This window comes from Staurois parvus, unplaced genomic scaffold, assembly GCF_062004578.1.
Source record: "Staurois parvus isolate SC_StPar_1 unplaced genomic scaffold, SC_StPar_1.0 ptg000132l, whole genome shotgun sequence".
Lineage (NCBI taxonomy): Eukaryota > Metazoa > Chordata > Amphibia > Anura > Ranidae > Staurois > Staurois parvus.
In genome coordinates, this window is record NW_028317928.1 from 2,405,064 (window position 1) to 2,427,157 (window position 22,094).

A 22,094-nucleotide genomic window follows, 5' to 3' on the forward strand; every position below is an offset into this window, starting at 1 on the left:
TCAGTGGGAGGAATAGTGCTCCATCATTGGTATCAGTGGGAGGAATAGTGTCCCATCATTGGTATCAGTGGGAGGAATAGTGTCCCATCATTGGTATCAGTGGGAGGAATAGTGCGCCAGAATTGGTATCAGTGGGAGGAATAGTGCCCCATCATTGGCATCAGTGGGAGGAATAGTGCCCCATCATTGGCATCAGTGGGAGGAATAGTGTCCCATCATTTGTATCAGTGGGAGGAATAGTGTCCCATCATTGGTGTCAGTGGGAGGAATAGTGCTCCATCATTGGTATCAGCGGGAGGAACAGTGCCCTATCATTGGTATTACTGGGAGGAATAGTGCCCCATCGGTGGTATCAGTGGGAGGAGTAGTGCCCCATCATTGGTATTAGTGGGAGGAATAGTGTCCCACCATTGGTATCAGTGGGAGGAATAGTACCCTATCATTGGTATTAGAGGGAGTAATAGTGCCCCATCATTGGGAGGAATAGTGCCCTATCATTGGTATCAGTGGGAGGAATAGTGCCCTATCATTGGTATCATTGGGAGGAATAGTGCCCTATCATTGGTATCAGTGGGAGGAATAGTGCCCCATCATTGGTGTCAGTGGGAGGAATAGTGCCCTATCATTGGTATCAGTGGGATGAATATTGCTCCATCATTGGTATCAGCGGGAGGAATAGTGCCCCATCATTGGTATCAGTGGGAGGAATAGTGCTCCATCATTGGTATCAGTGGGAGGAATAGTGCCCCATCATTGGTATCAGTGGGAGGAATAGTGTCCCATCATTGGTATCAGTGGAGGAATAGTGCCCTATCATTGGTATCAGCGGGAGGAATAGTGCCCCATCATTGGTATCAGCGGGAGGAATAGTGCCCCATCATTGGTGTCAGCGGGAGGAATAGTGCCCCATCATTGGTGTCAGCGGGAGGAATAGTGCCTCATCATTGGTGTCAGCGGGAGGAATAGTGTTCCGTCATTGGTATCAGTGGAGGAATAGTGCCCCATCATTGGTATCAGTGGGAGGAATAGTGCCCCATCATTGGTATCAGTGGGAGGAATAGTGTCCCATCATTGGTATCAGTGAAGGAATAGTGCCCCATCATTGGTATCAGCGGGAGGAATAGTGCCCCATCATTGGTATCACCGGGAGGAATGGTGCCCCATCATTGGTATCAGCGGAAGGAATAGTGCCCCATCATTGGTATCAGTGGGAGGAATAGTGCCCCATCATTGGTGTCAGCTGGAGGAATAGTGCCCCATCATTGGTGTCAGCGGGAGGAATAGTGCCCCATCATTGGTGTCAGCGGGAGGAATAGTGCCCCATCATTGGTGTCAGCGGGAGGAATAGTGTCCCATCATTTGTATCCGTGGGAGGCATAGTGTCCCATCATTGGTATCAGTGGGAGGAATAGTGCTCCATCATTGGTATCAGTGGGAGGAATAGTGTCCCATCATTGGTATCAGTGGGAGGAATAGTGTCCCATCATTTGTATCAGTGGGAGAAATAGTGCCCCATCATTGGTATCAGAGGGAGGAATGGTGCCCCATCATTGGTATCAGTGGGAGGAATAGTGCGCCAGAATTGGTATCAGTGGGAGGAATAGTGCCCCATCATTGGCATCAGTGGGAGGAATAGTGCCCCATCATTGGCATCAGTGGGAGGAATAGTGTCCCATCATTTGTATCAGTGGGAGGAATAGTACCCCATCATTGGGAGGAATAGTGCCCCATCTTTGGTATCAGTGGGAGGAATAGTGCCCATCATTGGTATCATTGGGAGGAATAGTGTCCCATCATTGGTATCAGTGGGAGGAATAATGCCCCTTCATTGGTATAAGTGGGAGGAATAGTGCCCCATCATTGATGTCAGAGGGAGGAATCGTGCCCCATCATTGTTATCAGTGGGAGGAATAGTACCCCATCATTGGTATCAGTGGGAGGAATAGTGCGCCATCATTGGTATCAGTGGGAGGAATAGTGCCCCATCATTGGGAGGAATAGTGCCCCATCATTGGTATCAGTGGGAGGAATAGTGCCCATCATTGGTATCATTGGGAGGAATAGTGTCCCATCATTGGTATCAGTGGGAGGAATAATGCCCCTTCATTGGTATAAGTGGGAGGAATAGTGCCCCATCATTGATGTCAGTGGGAGGAATAGTGTCCCATCATTGGTATCAGTGGGAGGAATAATGCCCCTTCATTGGTATCAGTGGGAGGAATAGTGCCCATCATTGGTATTAGTGGCAGGAATAGTGCCCCATCATTGGTATCAGTGGCATAACATCCATACTTTCATTGCTTGTTTCCTACAGATGGACGATACAGGTGGTACAACACAGAAGAACACCCCAATGTGCCTCCAGAAGGGGAAATAATTGACAACGACATCACAGCCTATGTTTTAGAAGCAAAAGCCATTACACCAAATCTCAAGCCGTCATCCTACAAAGGGGAGAAAATGTTCGCCTGTCCGGAATGCGGCAAGTGCTTCTCCCGGAAATACGACCGCATCCTGCACAGGAGAATCCACACGGGACAGACGTCTTTTTCCTGTTCTGAATGTGGGAAGAGTTTTCCTTTCAAATCCAATCTGGAACAACACCAGAAAACTCACACCGCCCAGTCCAAACCATTTTCATGTTCTGAATGCGGGATGCGTTTCCGCACGAGTCGTATTTTAGCCACGCATAAGAGAGTTCATACGTCAAAAATGGTATATAAATGTTCCCAGTGCGGTCAAGCATTTATAAAGAAATTATATCTAAAAAGACACGAAAGGGTTCATATAGGGCTGAAGCCATATTAGTCCTCATGCACACGGGATGTTTTTACAGTGGCTGTTTTTGGCTTTTTACGGGGGGTTTTTTTCTACAGCTAGTAAACCTCCCCAGCATGTTATCCTATGTGTCCATACACACATAGACTGGAATCAACGTTTTTTGGCTGGAAAAAAGACACATGACTAGTGGGTTTCTAGAAGAGTTTTTTAGCTGTAATAATGCTCTAACACTGAAAAATGCAGTAAAACGCCACAAACAAGCTTTTTTGGATGTTTTTTTGAGCGAAAAAAAATTTTTTTTGGCGAAAAAAATGCTAAAAACCACAAACGCGAGAAAACGCCGCTAAACACGGCAAAACGACGCTAAATCCTAATGCAAAAGCGCTAAAAAAATCTGAAAAACTTGCGTTTTTAACGTGACTTTACACAGCTAATGTTACAACATTATCAAAATGCCCCGTGTGCATGGAGCCTTATGCAGGCCATACATGGTTCGAATTCCGAACAATTCTTCGTCCGAAAATCGAAACATCGTTCGTTCTGTAAACCGATGGCGCCACCAATGATTTAAAAAATCGGTAGTTTTTCACGAATTTTCCAGCATGCCCTATAAACAAAATGGGGAGAAACCACGAAAATCGCCCGATGCCATTGCCCCACTAATAGAGCGAAAATCGGCCGATTATTCTTAGGTCCGATTTTTGTATGAAATTCGTTCAAAATTCGAACCATGTATGGCCTGCATAAATCATCTGTGTTCTAACTGTGGCAAATTATAACAGGAAATCAGATAAATCTGAGAACTTGCGTCTTGTCTCATAGAAGAGCTACACAAGAAGAAGACTTAAAATCTGAGCAGTTTTTACCTTTTTTTCACATTTGGTTACACGGAGAAATGTTTGATCCTATTACAGGTTTTGTTGCTTTCTATGTTCTTTCCTGTTGTGTCACCAGGACAGAAAGTGAGGAAATCTCACCAATGGGGACACAGACTCCCTTTTTTGCTTTGTATTTACAGGTAAGCCTTTAATAAAGCTGACCTGTAGGTACTGGAAATATCTCCAAAAAGTGCATCATTTAGGACACGGGTGTCAAACTGGTAGCCCTCCAGCTGTTGCCAAACTACAAGTCCCATGAGGCATTGCAAGATTGACAGTTACAAACATGACTCCCAAAGGCAAAGGAATGATGGGACTTGTAGTTTCGCAACAGCTGGAGGGCCACCAGTTTGACACCCCTGGTTTAAAAAATATTTAGCTATGTAGCAGCCAGTGACATCCCCGAGGCATGCGTTCTGTAGGAATGGCATATCTATACTGTTTCTTTAGAGCCATGCATCATAAAGAGTGACACTTGTGTGTGGGAGTGACGTCATCACGGCTCGGCGATTCAAGCAGCTATAGCCAGCAAAACCACTAGAAGACCAGGTAAAGGTGGATTCCCAGTCAGCGGTGACAGGGCACCCCTGGAGGGAACCGTTTCACAGGTAAGTCTGCCATAATGTGCTAGTAAGTGGTGCATACTATTACATGACTTTACCCTGTAGGGGACCCCCCCCTTTTTTTTTCTGGCAGCGGTTAACTACCACTTTAAAGTGGAACGTTCCACTTGTTTGCCTCCCCCCCCCCCCCCCTCCACTGCCACATTTGGCACTTTTTAGGGGGATGGGGAAATGGGTACCTGGTTTTGACAGCTACCCGCTCCCACTTCTGGGTAAGATCCGATCTTTCGGCCCCTCCCGCAGCCTTCTGGGACACACACAGGTCCCAGAAGACTGCGGGACTAGTCACACAGCGTAGCACGGCTCACGCATGCGCAGGAGGAATCCAGCTGAGAAGCTGGAAGGCTTCACTGCCAGTTACTCTTACCCAAGATGCCGGAGCCTGCACCCGAAGCCGATTGAAGAATCAGCTCAGGTGAGGACATTGCTGTATCCCTGGACAGGTGAGTGTCCTACAGTATTTGTAGCTGTTGACTTTAGTTTTTGGGGGGAGAGTCTGGAGCTCCGTTTTAAAGCACTTTTTAGTATTTGTGAATTTTCATAGGGTGTTTGTTGTTGGCCCTATTCCCTTTGAGATTTACTTACTCAAATTGAAGGGAAACCAAGTAAGTATGCATCAAAAAATAATTAAACTGCATCTATGGCCACAACAGGAAATTAGAGGAAATCTTTCCAAAGTGATGATAAATTCTCTCTGACAGCTGTCAAGGGAACAAGTGTCCCCTTTGGAAAATGTCACCTCCTGTCCTGTTCTGGTGACAGCCATAAGATTTAGAATTTTTGTAACGGATCACTATGCTGTCCTATGAACGGTTAGCCGAAGGGCAGCTAACAGAACTGACAAAAGCAGCGCTGGGTTTTATTCCAAAACTGAATTTACTTCTGTGAATAGTTCTGTAAAACTGCAACACAATCACATAAACTGAAGTTACAATATGCTCGTATACGTGCCTCTTATAAATGCATACATGAACACATTTCTTACAAACAGCCACCTACAAATCACATTAAATATATTGAAATGTGATATATATATATCTTTGATACACATATGCCTGTAAGTTCGTTCATTGTGTTTATCAAAGGGAGAAAGGAAGCCTTTGCTGGTGTGTCCTTCTGGAAGCTAAAGTGAAAGTGCAGTGGTAGATGGGAAGTCTTTAATGTTAACAAGCATGAGACGCTCCCTGTTCTTTATTGACAAAAGTACAAAAGAGTGCAATTGCAGTTAATGCCCAATAGATGGTTCCCTACTCAACACATGAATACAGAACAACCACCATGACCAATAGAGTGTGAATATCCCCAGCAAGGAACACTGACAATAGTAAAACTCTGACAGGCTTAAACTAAAGAGAAGGTTTTGGTTATCCATACAGTTTAAAGCCCAACTCCTGGAACTACGCCCCCACTGCAAGGGTTTGCTGCTTTTTTTTAAGTCCAGGGGGGAGTAAAAGCACTTTAACTTACCTGATCCTCCACTCCCTTGGCAGACGGTGTTCTTCCTTGCTTCAAAGGCGGACTGTCCTTTGGCCTCATCACGTCCAGTGCAGGGCTATGGACACTACACCAGTCTTGACGATGTCAGGACCTTAGACTGCAGGAGCATGGGGGAGAAGACACTGAGGTTATTGGTCTAGCGAAGCAGGGGATTAGGTAAGTAAATCTTCCTTTTTATACCACCTAGACCTAAATGAGCATTTAACCCTAACAGCCCCACTGCAAGGGAGAATTTCTGGAGGAAGTTTTCTGGAGTTGGGCTTTAAAGTGTCATAAAACCCACATCATTAAAAACTAGCAATAAATGCTGTATTACACGCTGTTCATTCTCAGTCACTATGAGATTCGTTTTCTGTATTCTGCGAAAAACCTATTTGATCCTGCTGTTCCCTATCTCCCCCTTCTGTCCATGTCCCCACTGCACTTGGGGATTTTGCAGAGCAGTGTTGGCAGCTAGTGCACATGCTCAATTTTCATGGGAATTTTTCTACCCTAAGCATTTACTCCCTCTCACAGATGGGGCAGCACATGTGACTATAGAGTGGGTGTATACACAGTGATAATTGACAGCCCACGACCTCCCTCCTCCTCCATGCCTACTATCCAGCTAAACATGGGGGTGAGATATTACATCTTGATTGATGGAGGCTTCCCTGTTATTTTAAGACACAGGCTAGAGGGGTGTGACACAGGCTGTGACTGGCAGAAATTAGCCCAGACCATGAAATTGCCAAAAAATAATAAAGATTTGATTCAAATATACTGTTAGGTCCATATATATTTGGACACAGGCACAATTTTAGTTTTGTTCCAGGTATTTACCAAAACATATTCAAGCTATAGTTATATAATGGATATGAGCTGAAAGTACACACTCTCAGGTTTAATTTGAGGGTATGTATATCCAAATTGTAGGAAGGGTTTAGGAATTACAGTTCTTAAGAGTAGCAATCCCCCCTTTTTCAAGGGACCAAAAGTAATTGGACAATTGAATCAAAAGCTGTTTCATGGCCAGGTGTGGGCTACTCCTTCGTTATTTCTTCATCATTAAGCAGGTCTGGAGTTGATTCTAAGTGTGGTATTTGCATTTGGAAGCTATTGCTGTGAACCTACATCATGTGTTCAAAAGGAGCTGCCCATGCAAGTGAAACAGGCCATTGTAAGGCTCCAAAAATGAAACAAATCCATCAGAGAGATCGCAGCAACATTAGAAGTGGCCAAATCAACAGTTTGGTACATTCTGAGGAAAGAAGAACGCACTGGTGAGCTCAGCAACATGAAAACGCATGGACGTCCATGGAAGACAACCGTGGTGAATGATGGCAGGATCCTCTCTATGGTAAAGAAAAACCCATTCATAACATCCACACAAGTGGAGGACACTCTCCAGGAGGTGGGTGTATCATTGTCAAAGTCTACAATCAAGAGAAGACTTCACGAGATCAAATACAGAGTATCACCAAAAGGTGCAAACCATTCATAAGCCTTTAGGATAGAAAAGCCAGATTAGACTTTGCCAAAAACATCTAAAAAAGCCAGACCAGTTCTGGAAAAGCATTCTTTGGACGTATGAAACTAAGATGAATCTGTACCAGAATGACGGGAAGAAAGTGTGGAGAAGGCTTGGTACAGCTCATGATCCAAAGCACACATCATCTGTAAAACATGGTGGAGGCAGTGTGATGGCATGGGCATGCATTGCTTCCAGTGGTACTGGGTCATTGGAGTTTATTGATGATGTGACAGAAGACAAAAGCAGCCGGATGAATTCTGCAGTGTTTACAGATATACGGTCAGCCCAGATTCAGCCAAATGCAGCAAAGTTGATTGGACTTCACAGTACAGATGGACAATGATCCAAAACACACTGCAAAAGCAACCCAGGAGCTTTTGAAGGAAAAGAAGTGGAATATTCTGCAATGGCTGAGTCAATCACCTGATCTCAACCCAATTGAGCATGCATTTCACTTGCTGAAGGCAAAACTAAAGGCAGAAAGACCCACAAACAAAGAGCAACTGAAGACAGCTGCAGATAGAGCCTGGCAAAACATCAGAAAGGAGGAAACCCAGTCTTTGGTCATGTCCATGGGTTCCAGACTTCAGGCAAAGCATCAGAAAGCAGGAAACCCAGTCTTTGGTAATGTCCATGGGTTCCAGACTTCAGGCAAAGCATCAGAAAGGAGGAAACCCAGTCTTTGGTCATGTCCATGGGTTCCAGACTTCAGGCAAAGCATCAGAAAGGAGGAAACCCAGTCTCTGGTCATGTTCATGGGTTTCAGACTTCAGGCAGTCATTGCCAGTAAAGGATTCTCAACAAAATATTACAAATGAACATTTTATTTATGATTATATTAATTTGTCCAATTACTTTTGGTCCCTTGAAAAAGGGGGGGTGGCTGCTCTTAAGAGCTGTAATTCCTAAACCCTTCCTCAAATTACACCTGAGAGTGCGCACTTTCATCCCATATCCATTATATAACTATAGCTTCAGTATGTTTTGATAAATACCTGGAATCAAAAAAAGTTAAAATTGTGCCTGTGTCCAACTATATATGGACCTAACTGTATATTTGATGATTTAAAACAGTTTATTGATATTCTTGTTTTATTTTCACTCTGTATTCCAAAGGCTGTTTTTTTTTGTTTTTTAATTTTGAACATGTGACCAGTAGCAGAGGACTAGAAGCTGCTTCTGCAACTGTTTCCCTGCAGCAAGAGCCGAGTCATGTGACAGCTGTATATTGATTAGGAAAAAATGAACTTATTTTTTTTTCTTTTTAATTAAATAATTACAGTGACAGCATCCACATACAGAAATAGAAGGAATAATGCAAATTGTACAGTGGGGAGATTTACTAAAACTGGAGAGTGAAAATCTGGTGCAGCTCCGCATAGAAACCAATCAGCTATCAGGTTTTATTGCCAAAGCTTAAATGAACAAGCTGAAGTTAGAAGCTGATTGGCTACCATACACAGCTACACCAGATTCTGAGTGCACCAGTTTTAGTAAATATCCCCCAGTGTGTGTTTAGTATCGCTTCAAAGCCTTTACATGTAATTTTAAAGGGAAATACAGTATATTGCCAAAAGTATTGGGCCAGCCCTCCAAATCATTGGATTCAGGTGTTCCAATCCCCTCCATATCATGTGATTCAGGTGTTCCAATCCCCTCCATGGCCACAGGAGTATACAATCAAGCTCCTAGGCATGCAGACCGCTTCTACAAACATTGGTGAAAGAATGGGTCGCTCTCAGGAGTTCAGTGACTCCAAGCGTGGTCCCGTGAGAGGTTGTCACCTGTGCAATAAGTCCATCCATGACATTTCCTGGCTACTAAATATTCCACGCTCAACTGTTAGTGGGATTATAACAAAGTGGAAGCAACTTGGAACAACAGCAACTCAGCCACCAAGTGGTAGGCCACATCACATGACAGGGCGGGGTCAGCGCATGCTGAAGCGCACAGTGCGCAGAAGTCGCCAACTGTCTGCAGAGACAATAGCTAAAGACCTCCAAACTTGGTGTGGCCTTCAGATGAGCACAACAACAATGCATAGAGAGCTTCATGGAATAGGTTTCCATGGCTGAGCAGCTGCATCCAAGCCTTCCATCACCAAGTGCAATGCAAAGCGTCAGATGCCGTGGTGTAAAGCACGCTGCCACTGGACTCTAGAGCAGTGGAGACATGTTCTCTGGAGTGACCAATCATGCTTCTCTGTCTGGCAATCTGATGGACGTGTCTGGGTTTGGAGAACGTGGGGAACCGGATATAGTGAATGCAGGATCCGGGGAGAGCGGATATAGTGAATCCAGGGTCCGGGGAGACCAGATATAGTGAATGCAGGGTCCGGGGAGACTGGACATAGTGAATGCAGGGTCCGGGGAGACCAGATCTAGTGAATGAAGGGTCCGGGGAGAGCGGATATAGTGAATGCAGGGTCCGGGGGGAGCGGATATAGTGAATTCTGGGTCCGGGGGAAGCGGATACAGTGAATGCAGGGTTTGGTGAGAGCGGATACAGTCAATGCGGGGTCCGGGGAGACCGGATACAGTGAATGCGGGGTCCGGGGAGACCGGATACAGTGAATGCGGGGTCCGGGGAGAGCGGATACAGTGAATGCGGGGTCCTGGGTTTAGTAACACTTTAACTTCCTCTCATAAAAAGTGCTGGGATCCTTTGCTCTCATAATAAGACATTATCACCCCCTCCTCAATGGGAGCACACTCCCCAACGTCGATTACCAGCAGTCAGAAATAATTGAAACTCCCTAGCTTTTACATTTGACCTACGAGAAAATGGCCGTCTTTCACTAATCCCTCGTACTACGCAGGTGCGAACTCGTCACCGTAGCAACCAGGCTGCCGCTTTCAGGCTGAGGAGCGCGCACCACAGACAAGAAGCGGCTGTTCCACCTGGCACCGCCCATCGCCTCCAGCAAACACTAGAGGGCAAAGCCCCCAACCAACATGTCTCCTTTAAAAAAAAAAAAAAAATGCAACCACGGGGTTGTCATTGAAAAATGGGACAGGTTCCGCAAATATTTACAAAATGTCATATACAATGTTTGCACTTATCAGTTCCTATTTTAGAGGTAATTTTTTGTTTTATATTTTATTACAGAACAGAGTACTAGGGCTGGTGGCCATTTTCTTGTAGCCCAGAGATGGAGGAGGCGTTCTTCTTGGAAATGCCTGGTGTTGTCTATTAGACTGGAGATTGCCTACTAAGGAGGAGGTAATAATAATAATCATTTCTTAATATTATGAGAGAAGGGGGTCCCAGCACTGGGTGTGGACTGGATAAGGAAGGGGGGGGGGGGTCATGTCACCTCCACAAATCTTCATCTCCCTGCAACACCTCTGATGAGGAGAACATTGGATGGGGGGCTCCACTGGGGGCGATAGCTTTTCCAGAATACCCTGTGCTACATACAGTGCTGGCCTGTTCCATGTGCTTGAGCGACTTGCTATCTGTATATTGAACACAGGGGAACACACTTGCCCAGCACCTCCACCATTCAGAGAACACATTGTATTTTTCAATAAATGCAAAGCGTTATCTGGTTGGATGAGGCAGAGAGAAGGGGCAAATGAGGTCACAATCTCAGCCTTGTCCAATCAGAGAATGTCTCTTTATTCACTTAAAAAAAAAACAAGACGTTCTCTGAATGGCGGAGGTGCCAAGTGAGCGACCTCCTGCACTCAGTATACAGACAGTAGGTAGCTCAAGCAACACCAGCGCTGACTGTATGTAGCACAGGCTATTACAGATAAATTCTGCATCCCCAGTGACCCTCCAGATGGGAGATTTTAACCACTTAAATCGGAGCTCCACTCAAAAGGGGAAGCTCCACGGGCTTTGTCCCCCACTCCCCATTAAGGATTGGCATCTTTTGGGGAGGGGGTTACCCAAATTTGACAGGCACCCGATCTCACTTCCTCTGCGATCGCCTATGCGATCGGAAGCAGAAGTTGTCCTCCCTCCCCATAGTCTTCTGGGACACGTAACAGGTCCCAGATGACTACGGGGCCATTCGCAAAGAGCAGTGCTTCTCGCGCATGCGCAGTGGGCACCCGGCTGAGAAGCCGCAAGCTGTCATAACCGGGTGCCCACACTAAAGATGGTGGAGCCAGGGAGAGAAGATGGCCAGTGAAACCAGCCGTGGTGAGGACACCGCTGGACTGAGGGACAGGTTAGTGTCTGTATTTTAAAAGTCAGCAGCTACAGTTTTTGTAGCTGCTGACTTTTTTTTTTCAGCTGGAACTCCGCTTTAAGTGATTTGCCATACAGTCATCCTGTGGGATCCCAACAATTAAAAGCTGCCCAGTCGTCACCAGTTCAAAAGCAGGGGCCAAAGATAGATGTTTACTTATTTTCAGGATGAAGTGGAATAAGTGCTGCGGCTCCTGACAATTAAAATTTTGGCCTTTATGTCCCCCAGCAGTGATCTGTATTTATCTAGTGCAGAAAAATGTGGGTCACCATTAATAGTGTGAATGAGCAAATTTAACATTACTTCGTTTTAATTGATGTGTTACAGTGTTAAAAAAAATCACATATTCCAAGAACAGACTCCCATGCCGAGAAGTGGGAGTGTATGAAAGTGCACAAGGACCTGTGGAAGAATGTCATGATGGAGAACCCGCTGCCCCTCACATCACCGGGTAAGAGGAGACTTTCATTTCTTGTATTGAGGATCCTCCTAGATACACACATCCTCTGATAGAAATACATAGAAACAATAGAGGAGTGGGAGTATATAGAAGGACACAAGAATCTGTAGAAGGACGTCATGATGGAGAACCGGCCATCCCTCACATCACCAGGTAAGAGGAGACTTTCATTTCTTGTATTGAGGATCCACCTAGATACACACATCCTCTGATATAAAGACATAGAAACAATAGAGGAGTGGGAGTATATAGAAGGACACAAGAATCTCCACAAGGACGTCATGATGGAGATCCTTCTGCCCCTCACATCACCGGGTAAGAGGAGACTTTCACTTCTTGTATTGAGGATCCACCTAGATACACACATCCTCTGATATAAAGACATAGAAACAATGTATTCACTCAGTGTGTGTGTTTCCTACAGATGGATCCAGTAATGGGAACCCACCAGAGAGATGTCCCCGTCCTCTGTATTCCCGGGACTCCACACAGGACCATCAGGAGAGCCCTCAGGAAGACCAAGTAGGAGGAACTAAACATTTTCATTTAAAATTCTTCTACTTCCATCGTACATCAGGCTTTTTAAATACTTGTATATGATGTTGACCTATCTAGGGTGAAGACCTAGTTACTGTTAAAGTTGAAAATGAGGAAAGGATTTCTATGATGGATGTTGAGCAGCAAGAGGAGATCCCTCCGGAGATCAGCACAGGTGAGGAATAAACACTAAATCCAGAGAAGAGTCCCAGATCCTCCTTGTTCAGTCACTACAACAATCTCTTCTTCTCCCCCCTCCTCCGTCAGTAGACAGTAATGGGGGGGGGGGGTGGGGGACAGTATGTGCCCAGTGGGGGGGGTCAGGAGCCATCAGCCTCTATTAGACTCCGGCTCTCCTCCTCACATCATGTCATTGAGACGTGACCAGTCTCCCCCAAACACACTCTCTGGGGTTTCTCATACATCTCAGTACAGGGGGCTTCACTCTCATCTTTATTCACAGACCCCGGAGACACCAGAGAGACTTTGAAAGATGTCAAACCTGAGGAGGAGGAAGAAGGACGTGTGAGGATTAAAGAGGAGAGAACTCCTATAGAAATCAGCAGAGGTGAGTAGTAAATGGAAATCACCGATTCTTGTTACTTCTGTAAATGTTTTTTGTTTCACTTCAAGAGTGTTTTATTTGCAGTGACTTGTAGAAGGGTAACTATAATACTTTTGGAAAATTGATAATTCCTTGATTTAGGGTTTTGGCTCAAGTCGGCCTATTGGCTGAGACCGAATGCAGTATCTGTTGATATCAGTACTCAGTAGGGGTGCTCTGTCATCATTCTAGCCTGGTGGTTGCCTGTAGTATCCCTGCTGGTATGATGGTGGTCTTGTAGGATCTTACAGTGGAAATAGAAACTGGAGCCCAAGCGGTGGAGGCCAGGAGTAACTCCCTAGTGGAGAATTCCGAGGGGCCCATTGCCTGTTGATTTGAGCAGTGCTACCTGGTTTGGCCAGGGACTGGGAAGGCAGAGAGCCCATGGTGTTAAGCACCTCTGGGAGTGGCATCCCAGGGATGCTGATTATGGGTGTAGGATCTCATTGTGATAAAGGGCACTCAGACACAACAATAAAGCTTTTTGCACAAGGCCTCATGGGCTAGGCCTTTTGGCCAAGACAGGGGCATTGTTTGTAACCAGGCTGCAAGGCCTAGTCATTGTCTAGCACATTGCCACCTTTTTCTTATTATTTCTTCACATCTGTCGCTCTTTTTTGTGAGTCACCTTTCACTCAGATTGTAGAGTGTGGGTTTTCAGACTTACCCTGATGTATAGGGGGAGGATGTGTGGCCATCAGGTTCCTTCTTCCCCTGCCTTGGGGTGGTCTTTCTTCGAGAGAGCTTCCCACTCAGTACTCGTTTGGCTTTGTCTGACCATAAAGAATAAGGTCCATCAGGCCTTTTGGTGTGCATTATCCTTTCAGGAGCCTTGTGCTCTGGGGGGGTCAGGGAGGGGTCCTTCTTCTTTAGGAGGGACTATTTGACACATCCTAGTGCATTTTTTTGTGTGTCTGTTCACATGCACTTTTTTGGTTTACTTTGGTGGGGTTTTTTGCGCACTGCACGGCAAGCTATAAAAAAAAAAAGAGGGTCAAACTGGAAATTGTTTGTTTTTCTGTCCACGACTTAAGCTGGCCACAGATGGATCGTATCTCAGCCAACTCAGCAGGCACCAGCCGAGATTTGATCATGAGTGGGCAGGCTGGTTGTACTCAAGTCGATCCATTGATTGACTTGGATAAAATCAGCCTGTCGGGTTTTGGGGGATTGGGGGAATTTTCAATCATTTGACATTGTATAAGACATGACGTTGGTATCTAAGATTTGCAGGATTGGGCAGTCTCTTTGCTGAATATATGAGGATGCCTCTTTTCTGGATTGTGCTGTCTCTTTGCTGAATACATTGGGCTGTCTCTTTGCTGGATTGGGCTGTCTATTTGCTGAATATTTGGGGCTGTCTCTTTACTGGATTGGAATGTCTTTTTGCTGAATATATGGGGATGTATTTTTGCTGGATTGTGCTGTCTCTTTGCTGGATTGTGCTGTTTCTTTGCTGAATATTTGGGGCTGGCTCATTGCTGAATTGGGCTGTCTCTTTGCTGAATTGGGCTGTCTCTTTGCTGAATATTTGGGGCTGTCTCTTTGCTGGATTGGAATGTATTTTCGCGGAATATATGGGGATGTCTCTTTGCTGGATTGTGCTGTCCCTTTGCTGAATATTTGGGGCTGGCTCATTGCTGAATTGGGCTGTCTCTTTGCTGAATAAATGGGGATATCTCTTTGAATATTTGGGTCTGTCTCTTTGCTGAATATTTGGAGCTGTCTTTTTGCTAAATATATGGGATTGTCACTTTGCTATATGGGTCTGTCTCTTTGTTGGATTGGGATGTTTCTTTGATACTGAATATTTGGGGATGTCTCTTTGCTGAAAATATGAGGATGTCTCTGAATATTTGGGGCGGTCTCTTTGCTGTATTGGGCTGTCTGCTGAATATATGGGGATGTCTCTTTGCTGGATTGGGTAATCTCTTTGCTGAATACATGGAGATGCCTCTTTGCTGGATTGTTCTGTCTCTTTGCTGAATATATGGGGGTGCCTCTTTGCTAGATTGGGCTGTCTCTTTGAATATATGGGGATGTCTTTGTTGGATTGAGCTCTCCCTATTTGCTCAATATTTGGGGCTGCCGCTTTTCTGGATTGGGATGTCTCTTTGCTGAATATATGGGGATGTCGCTGCTGAATATTTGGGGCTGTCTCTTTTCTGGTTTGGGCTGTCTCTGCTGAATATATGGGGATTTCTCTTTACTGAAAATATGGGGCTGTATCTTTGCTGGATTGGGCTGTCTCTTTGCTGAATATATGGGGATATCTATTTGTTGAATATTTGGGGCTGCCTCTTTTTTGGGTTGGGTTCTTTGCTGAATATATGGGGTTGTCTCTTTGTTAAATATTTGGGTCTGTCTCTTTGTTGTATTGGGATGTATCTTTGATGACTAGAGACTATATGGGGTTGTCTCTTTTCTCGATTGGGCTGTCTCTGCTGAATATATGGGGATTTCTCTTTACTGAATATATGGGGCTGTATCTTTTCTCGATTGGGCTGTCTCCTTGCTGAATATATGGGGATTTTCCTTTGCTGAATATTTGGGGCTTCCACTTTTCTGGATTGGGCTCTTTGCTGAATATATGGGGCTGACTCTTTGCTGAATATTTGGGGCTGTCTTTTTGCTGAATATTTGGGGTTGCCTCTTTTCTGGATTGGGCTCTTTGCTGAATATATGGGGCTGTCTCTTTTCTGGATTTGGATGTCTCTGCTGAATATATGGCGCTGTCTCTTTGCTAAATATAAGGGACTGTCTCTTGGCTATATGGGTATGTCACTTTGTTGCATTGGGATGTATCTTTGATGACTATATGGGGTTGTCTCTCTGCTGAATATATATGGATGTCTGTTTGCTGGAGTAGATTGTCTCCTTGAATATATGGGGATGTCTCTACTGAATATATGGGGGTGTCTCTTTTCTGGATTAGGCTGTCTATTTGCTGGATATTTGGGGCTGTCTCTTTGCTGGATTTGGATGTCTCTTTTCTAAATATATGAGGCTCTTTGCTGAAAATATGGGGATGTCTCTTTGCTGGATTGGGCTATATCTTTGTTGAATATATGGGGATGTTTGTCTGCTGGATTGAGCTGTATCTTTGCTGAATATATGGGGATGTCTATTTTGTGAATATTTGGGATCTTTTTGCTCAATATATAGAGATGTCTCTTTGCTGGATTGGGATGTATTTTTACTGATTATATGGGGGTGTCTCTTTGCTGGATTGGGCTGTTTCTTTGCTGAATACATGGGGCTGTCTCTTTGCTGGATTGGGATGCCTCTTAGCTGGATTATGATGTCACTGCTGAATATATGGAGCTGTCTCTTTGCTAAATATGAGACTGTCTCTTTGCTGAATTGGAATGTCTCTTTGTTGAATATATGGGACTTATTCGTTGCTGAGTATATGCGGATGTCTCTTTGTTGAATATATGGGGCTGTTTCTTTGCTGAATATATGGGGCTGTCTTTTTGCTAAATTTTTGGAGCTCTCTCTTTGCACAACTGGGCTGTTTCTTTGCTGAATATATGGGTCCGTTTCTTTGCTGGATTGGAATGTCTCTTTGTTGAATATATGGGGCTGTCTCTTTGCTGGATTGGGATGTCACTTTGCTGAATATAAGGGGCTGTCTCTTTGCTGAATATATGGGGATGTATCTGCTGAATATATGAGGATGTTTGTTTGCTGGATTGGGCTGTTTCTTTGCTGCTTTTTGTCCAAAGTATAATTCCTTAATGTTAAATCTTGAAAGCACTGATGATTTGGAATACACTTTTAATTTTCATATATTAAGTTGTAAGGCTTCATGTACACGAGCAGCTCCTAAACTTGAGCTTAAGAGCTTTTGGCATATTTTTGCCAAAGCTCCTAAACTCAACTCCATAAAAAACCCGTGTCCATGTACACATAGGCTTTTATCAGAGTTTAAGAGCTTCCACTTTTTTTTTTCTTCGCTATAGCTCACAGAATTAGCTGTCACTTTCCCCAGAGCTAAAGGAAACAAAGTTTCTTTTTAGTTTATTTCAGGAGTTAAAAGAAACAATGTTTCCTTTAGCTCCAGTGAAAGTGACAGCTAATTCTGTGAGCTATAGTGAAGAAAAAAAAAATCCGGCAATTGCATTTAAAAATCAGCACTGACATATAGTGACAGCCAGTGAGGGAGCCTCTCTGTATACACTGCTACCTCACTGTATACACTGCTTCTCTCCTTGCACACACTGCCCCCCCTCCCCCCTACAATGAAATCATAAGTTAAAAAAAAAAAATATATATATATATATATATATATATATATATATATATACCGTATTTTCCGGCATATAAGACAACTTTTTACCCCTTGAAAATCTTCTCAAAAGTCGGGGGTCGTCTTATACGCCGGTATACGGCATGCTGACACTTTTTAGGGGGGCGGTGGTGGCCCTTCCAGCGGAAGGGACGCTAAGTACAGGGGTGGGCAGGGGCTGCTGTTTCTTACCTTGCTCCGGTCCCGCGACGATCCGGTCCAGGAAGCGCGGCTGCTCCTTCATTCAGTTCGGCCACTGGATGTTCGCGCGGCTGCTCGGCTCCGCCTCCTCACTGGTGATTGGCCGCCAGAACTGTAGCTCAGGAAAGGCACACAGGTCGCCAATCACCGGCGACGAGGCGGAGCCGAGCGCCCCCCCAAAAATCGAGTGAAGGAGCGGCCGGTAAGTGTGCCGTACAGAGGTTCTGCTTCAACCACATATGCTGGCTGCAGCAGCACCTTACTGGAACAGGGGTCAGCAAGTGTCATTGGTGTCGCAAGTGTCATTGGTGTCAGTGGGAGGAATAGTGCCCCATCATTGGTGTCACTGATACCAATGATGGGGCATTATTCCTCCCACTGACACCAACGATGGGGCACTTTTCCTCCCCCCTACTGACACCAACGATGGGGCACTATTCCCCCCCCACTGACACCAATGATGGGGCACTATTCCACCCCCACTGACACCAAATATTGCAATACTATTCCTCCCACTGACACCAATGTTGGGACACTATTCCTCCCACTGACACCAATCTTGGGACACTATTCCTCCCACTGACACCAATGATGGGGCACGATTCCTCCCACTGACACCAAAGATGGGGCACTATTCCCCCCACTGATACTAATGATGGGGCACTAATCCTGCCACTGATACCAATGATGGGGCACGATTCCTCCCACTGACACCAATGATGGGGCGCTATTCCTCCCACTGACACCAATGATGGGGTGCTATTCCTCCCACTGACACCAATGATGGGGCACTATTCCTCCCACTAATACCAATGATGGGGCACTATTCCTCCTATTGATACCAATGATGGGACACTATTCCTCCTATTGATACCAATGATAGGGCACTATTCCTCCCACTGATACCAATGATGGGGCACTATTCCTCCTATTGATACCAATGATGGGGCACTATTCCTCCCACTAATACCAATGATGGGACACTATTCCTCCCACTGACACCAACGATGGGGCACGATTCTTCCCACTGGTGTGCATTGGAAGAGGGGTAGTCATATACAGCGAGTAAAGCCCAAACACTACATTTTAACAGGAAAAGTAGGGGGTCGTCTTATACGCCGGAAAATACGGTATATATATTACACACATATACTGTGTGTGTATATATATATATATATATATATATATATATACAGTGGGGATCGAACGTTTGGGCACCCCAGCTAAAAATTTGTATTAATGTGCATAAAGGAGCCAAGGAAAGATGGAAAAATATCCAAAAGGCATCAAATTACAGATTAGACATTCTTATAATATGTCAACAAAAGTTAGATTTTATTTCCATCATTTACACTTTCAAAATAACAGAAAACAAAAAAATGGCGTCTGCAAAAGTTTGGGCACCCTGCAGAGTTAATATCTTGTACTGCTCCCTTTGGCAAGTATCACAGCTTGTAAACGCTTTTTGTAGCCAGCCAAGAGTCTTTCAATTCTTGTTTGAGGTATCTTTGCCCATTCTTCCTTACAAAAGTCTTCCAGTTCTTTGAAATTTCTGGGCTGTCTGTCACGCACTGCTCTTTTAAGGTCTATCCATAGATTTTCAATTATGTTGAGGTCAGGAGATTGTGAAGGCCATGGCAAAACCTTCAGTTTACACCTCTTGATGTAATCCCCCGTGGAGTTCGAGGTGTGTTTAGGATCATTATCCATTTGTAGAAGCCATCCTTTCTTTAACTTCAGCTTTTTCACAGATGGCATCAAGTTACCATCCAAAATTTGCTGAAATTTTATTGAATCCATTTTTCCTTCTACTCGTGAGATGTTCCCTGTGCCACTGGCTGCAACACAACCCCAAAGCATGATTGATCCAACCCCATGCTTAACAGTTGGACAGAGGTTCTTTTCATTAAATTCTGTTCCCCTTCTTCTCCAAACGTACCTTTGCTCATTCCGGCCAAAAAGTTCAATTTTAACCTCATCGGTCCACAGAACTTGTTTCCAAAATGCATCAGGCTTGTCTATATTTTCATTTGCAAAGTTCAAACGATGATTTTTGTGGTGAGGACGTAGAAGAGGTTTTCTTCTGATGACTCTTCCATGAAGACCATATTTGTACAAGTATCTCTTAGTGTACCACAACTCCAGTGTCTGCCAGATCTTTCTGGAGGGATCGTGCAGTCAAACGTGGGTTTTGAATTGTTTTTCTCACAATCCTGCGAGCTGTTCTGTCTGATATTTTTCTTGGTCTTCCAGATCTTGCTTTAACTTCCACTGTTCCTGATGACTGCCATTTCTTAATTACATTCCGAACAGAGGATATTGACATCTGAAAACGCTTTGCTATCTTCTTATAGCCTTCTCCAGCTTTGTGAGCGTCAACTATTTTCAGTTTCAGTTTTCTAGACAACTGCTTAGAAGAACCCATGGTGCTGATTGTTGGGGCAAGGTCAGATGAGTCTGGGCATTTAAAACCTTTGAGATTGACATAACCTGGTCTTCCCAGACGATCATTGAGAACAATTCATGACACTGGCAGGTCTCAGCTTGGCAGAGGGGGCAGTGCATGCTATAAATTCTGCAGGGTGCCCAAACTTTTGCAGACGCCATTTTTTTGGTTTCTGTTATTTTGAAAGTGTAAATGATGTAAATAAAATCTAACTTTTGATGATAATGGATCCTCCTGCGCTTCTATGGACAGTTCCCCCTCCTAGTAAGTAAGCTGCTGACACTCCAACCAATACCCTAATCAGTGTAACAATCTGTATAAATTAGTGTAGCGCTTTTTTAAAAAATGCCATAAATGCCATAAATAAACTATAAAAATATATAAAATGAAAATGTGAATGTGACCAGTGCTGTAATCTTCACAGTGCTCTTATGCCACTAATAGCACTAAAACATCAACAAAACCAACAATATCGGAATATAAAATATAAAATACAAAATGAATGTGACAAGTGCTGTGATCTTCTCAGTGCTCTAATACCACTGGGTGAGAAATGAGACCTTAAATCAAAAAATAAATAAAAGTGATAGTGTCACTCCAAACAATAAATAAATCAATAAATAGCAAGTGACGGTGCCATTTCAACTTCAATCAATGTCCAATTTTCTCATTGACATTCATCTATTCGAAGTGTTCTTGATAACCATGCATAGTGTGTATAGATAGTGCCACACGTGAACCAACACACTTCTTATAAGAAGTGTGTTGGTTCACGTGTGGCACTATCTATACACACTATGCATGGTTATCAAGAACACTTCGAATAGATGAATGTCAATGAGAAAATTGGACATTGATTGAAGTTGAAATGGCACCGTCACTTGCTATTTATTGATTTATTTATTGTTTGGAGTGACACTATCACTTTTATTTATTTTTTGATTTAAGGTCTCATTTCTCACCCAGTGGTATTAGAGCACTGAGAAGATCACAGCACTTGTCACATTTATTTTGTATTTTATATTTTATATTCCGATATTGTTGGTTTTGTTGATGTTTTAGTGCTATTAGTGGCATAAGAGCACTGTGAAGATTACAGCACTGGTCACATTCACATTTTCATTTTATATATTTTTATAGTTTATTTATGGCATTTATGGCATTTTTTAAAAAAGCGCTACACTAATTTATACAGAAAATCTAACTTTTGTTGACATATTATAAGAATGTCTAATCTGTAATTTGATGCCTTTTGGAGATTTTTCCATCTTTCCTTGGCTTCTTTATGCACATTAATACAAATTTTTAGCCGGGGTGCCCAAACTTTCGATCCCCACTGTATATATACCAACACACACACACATATATATATATATATATATATATATATATATATATATATACATACATACATACACACACACACACAAATATACACACACATATATACACACATGAAAGTAGAAAAAAAAAATTGGAGCCTCACCACCCCCACATACGCAGACATTTCAGTTCTGATTCGGTTTTCGACCACATGCATTCTGAATGTTCAGTATTGGTACCAGAATTTTCATTTTGGTGCACCACTAACTGGATGGCCTTTTGTCTTTTTTCAGCCAGACTAACTATGTAACTAATCAAAATTAATATACAAAAATGAGAACATGAGTATGTAATATTGTTTAAAAAAAAGAGAGAAGAGCAGAGAAAAGAAGAAAGAGGAGAGGAAAAAAAATGGCACTATTATTAAATGTATACAGTTGTGACCAAAATTATTCAACCCCCACTGAAATTGAGTGTTTTGGCCAGTTTGACATTGCTTTTGATCATTCAGTCATCTTGCTTACATTTACATTAAAGAGGCACTTGTAGGTCAGACAAATATAACATAACAGTTATAATGAAATAACCACAAATGTCTTTTCTGTGCTCACAGCATTATCAGTTTTATTCAACCCCCAAGTGACATTCAATCTTAGTACTTAGTACAGCATCCTTTTACAGTTATAACAGCTTTTAAACGTGAAGCATAGCTTGACACAAGTGTCTTGCAGCGATCTAC

General features: G+C 43.7%; 2 protein-coding genes across 4 annotated transcripts in view; both read left to right on the forward strand.

Moving 5' to 3' along the window:
• Positions 1-5,218, forward strand: part of LOC149466148 (uncharacterized) — a 31,137-nt gene extending 25,919 nt beyond the window's left edge. For all 3 annotated transcript variants that reach the window (XM_089672869.1, XM_089672866.1, XM_089672867.1), the window contains one exon: positions 2,315-5,218. In XM_089672869.1, the coding sequence (XP_089528995.1) occupies positions 2,315-2,808 (494 nt within the window). In that variant the 3' untranslated portion in view covers positions 2,809-5,218. The remainder of the gene's footprint in view (positions 1-2,314) is intronic.
• LOC149466145 (uncharacterized) overlaps positions 1-22,094 on the forward strand; it is a 132,165-nt gene that overhangs the window by 105,353 nt on the left and 4,718 nt on the right. Inside the window, exons 9-12 of the mRNA XM_089672703.1 lie at positions 11,830-11,944; positions 12,378-12,475; positions 12,569-12,665; positions 12,954-13,058. Of these exons, the coding sequence (XP_089528829.1) occupies positions 11,830-11,944; positions 12,378-12,475; positions 12,569-12,665; positions 12,954-13,058 (415 nt within the window). The remainder of the gene's footprint in view (positions 1-11,829; positions 11,945-12,377; positions 12,476-12,568; positions 12,666-12,953; positions 13,059-22,094) is intronic.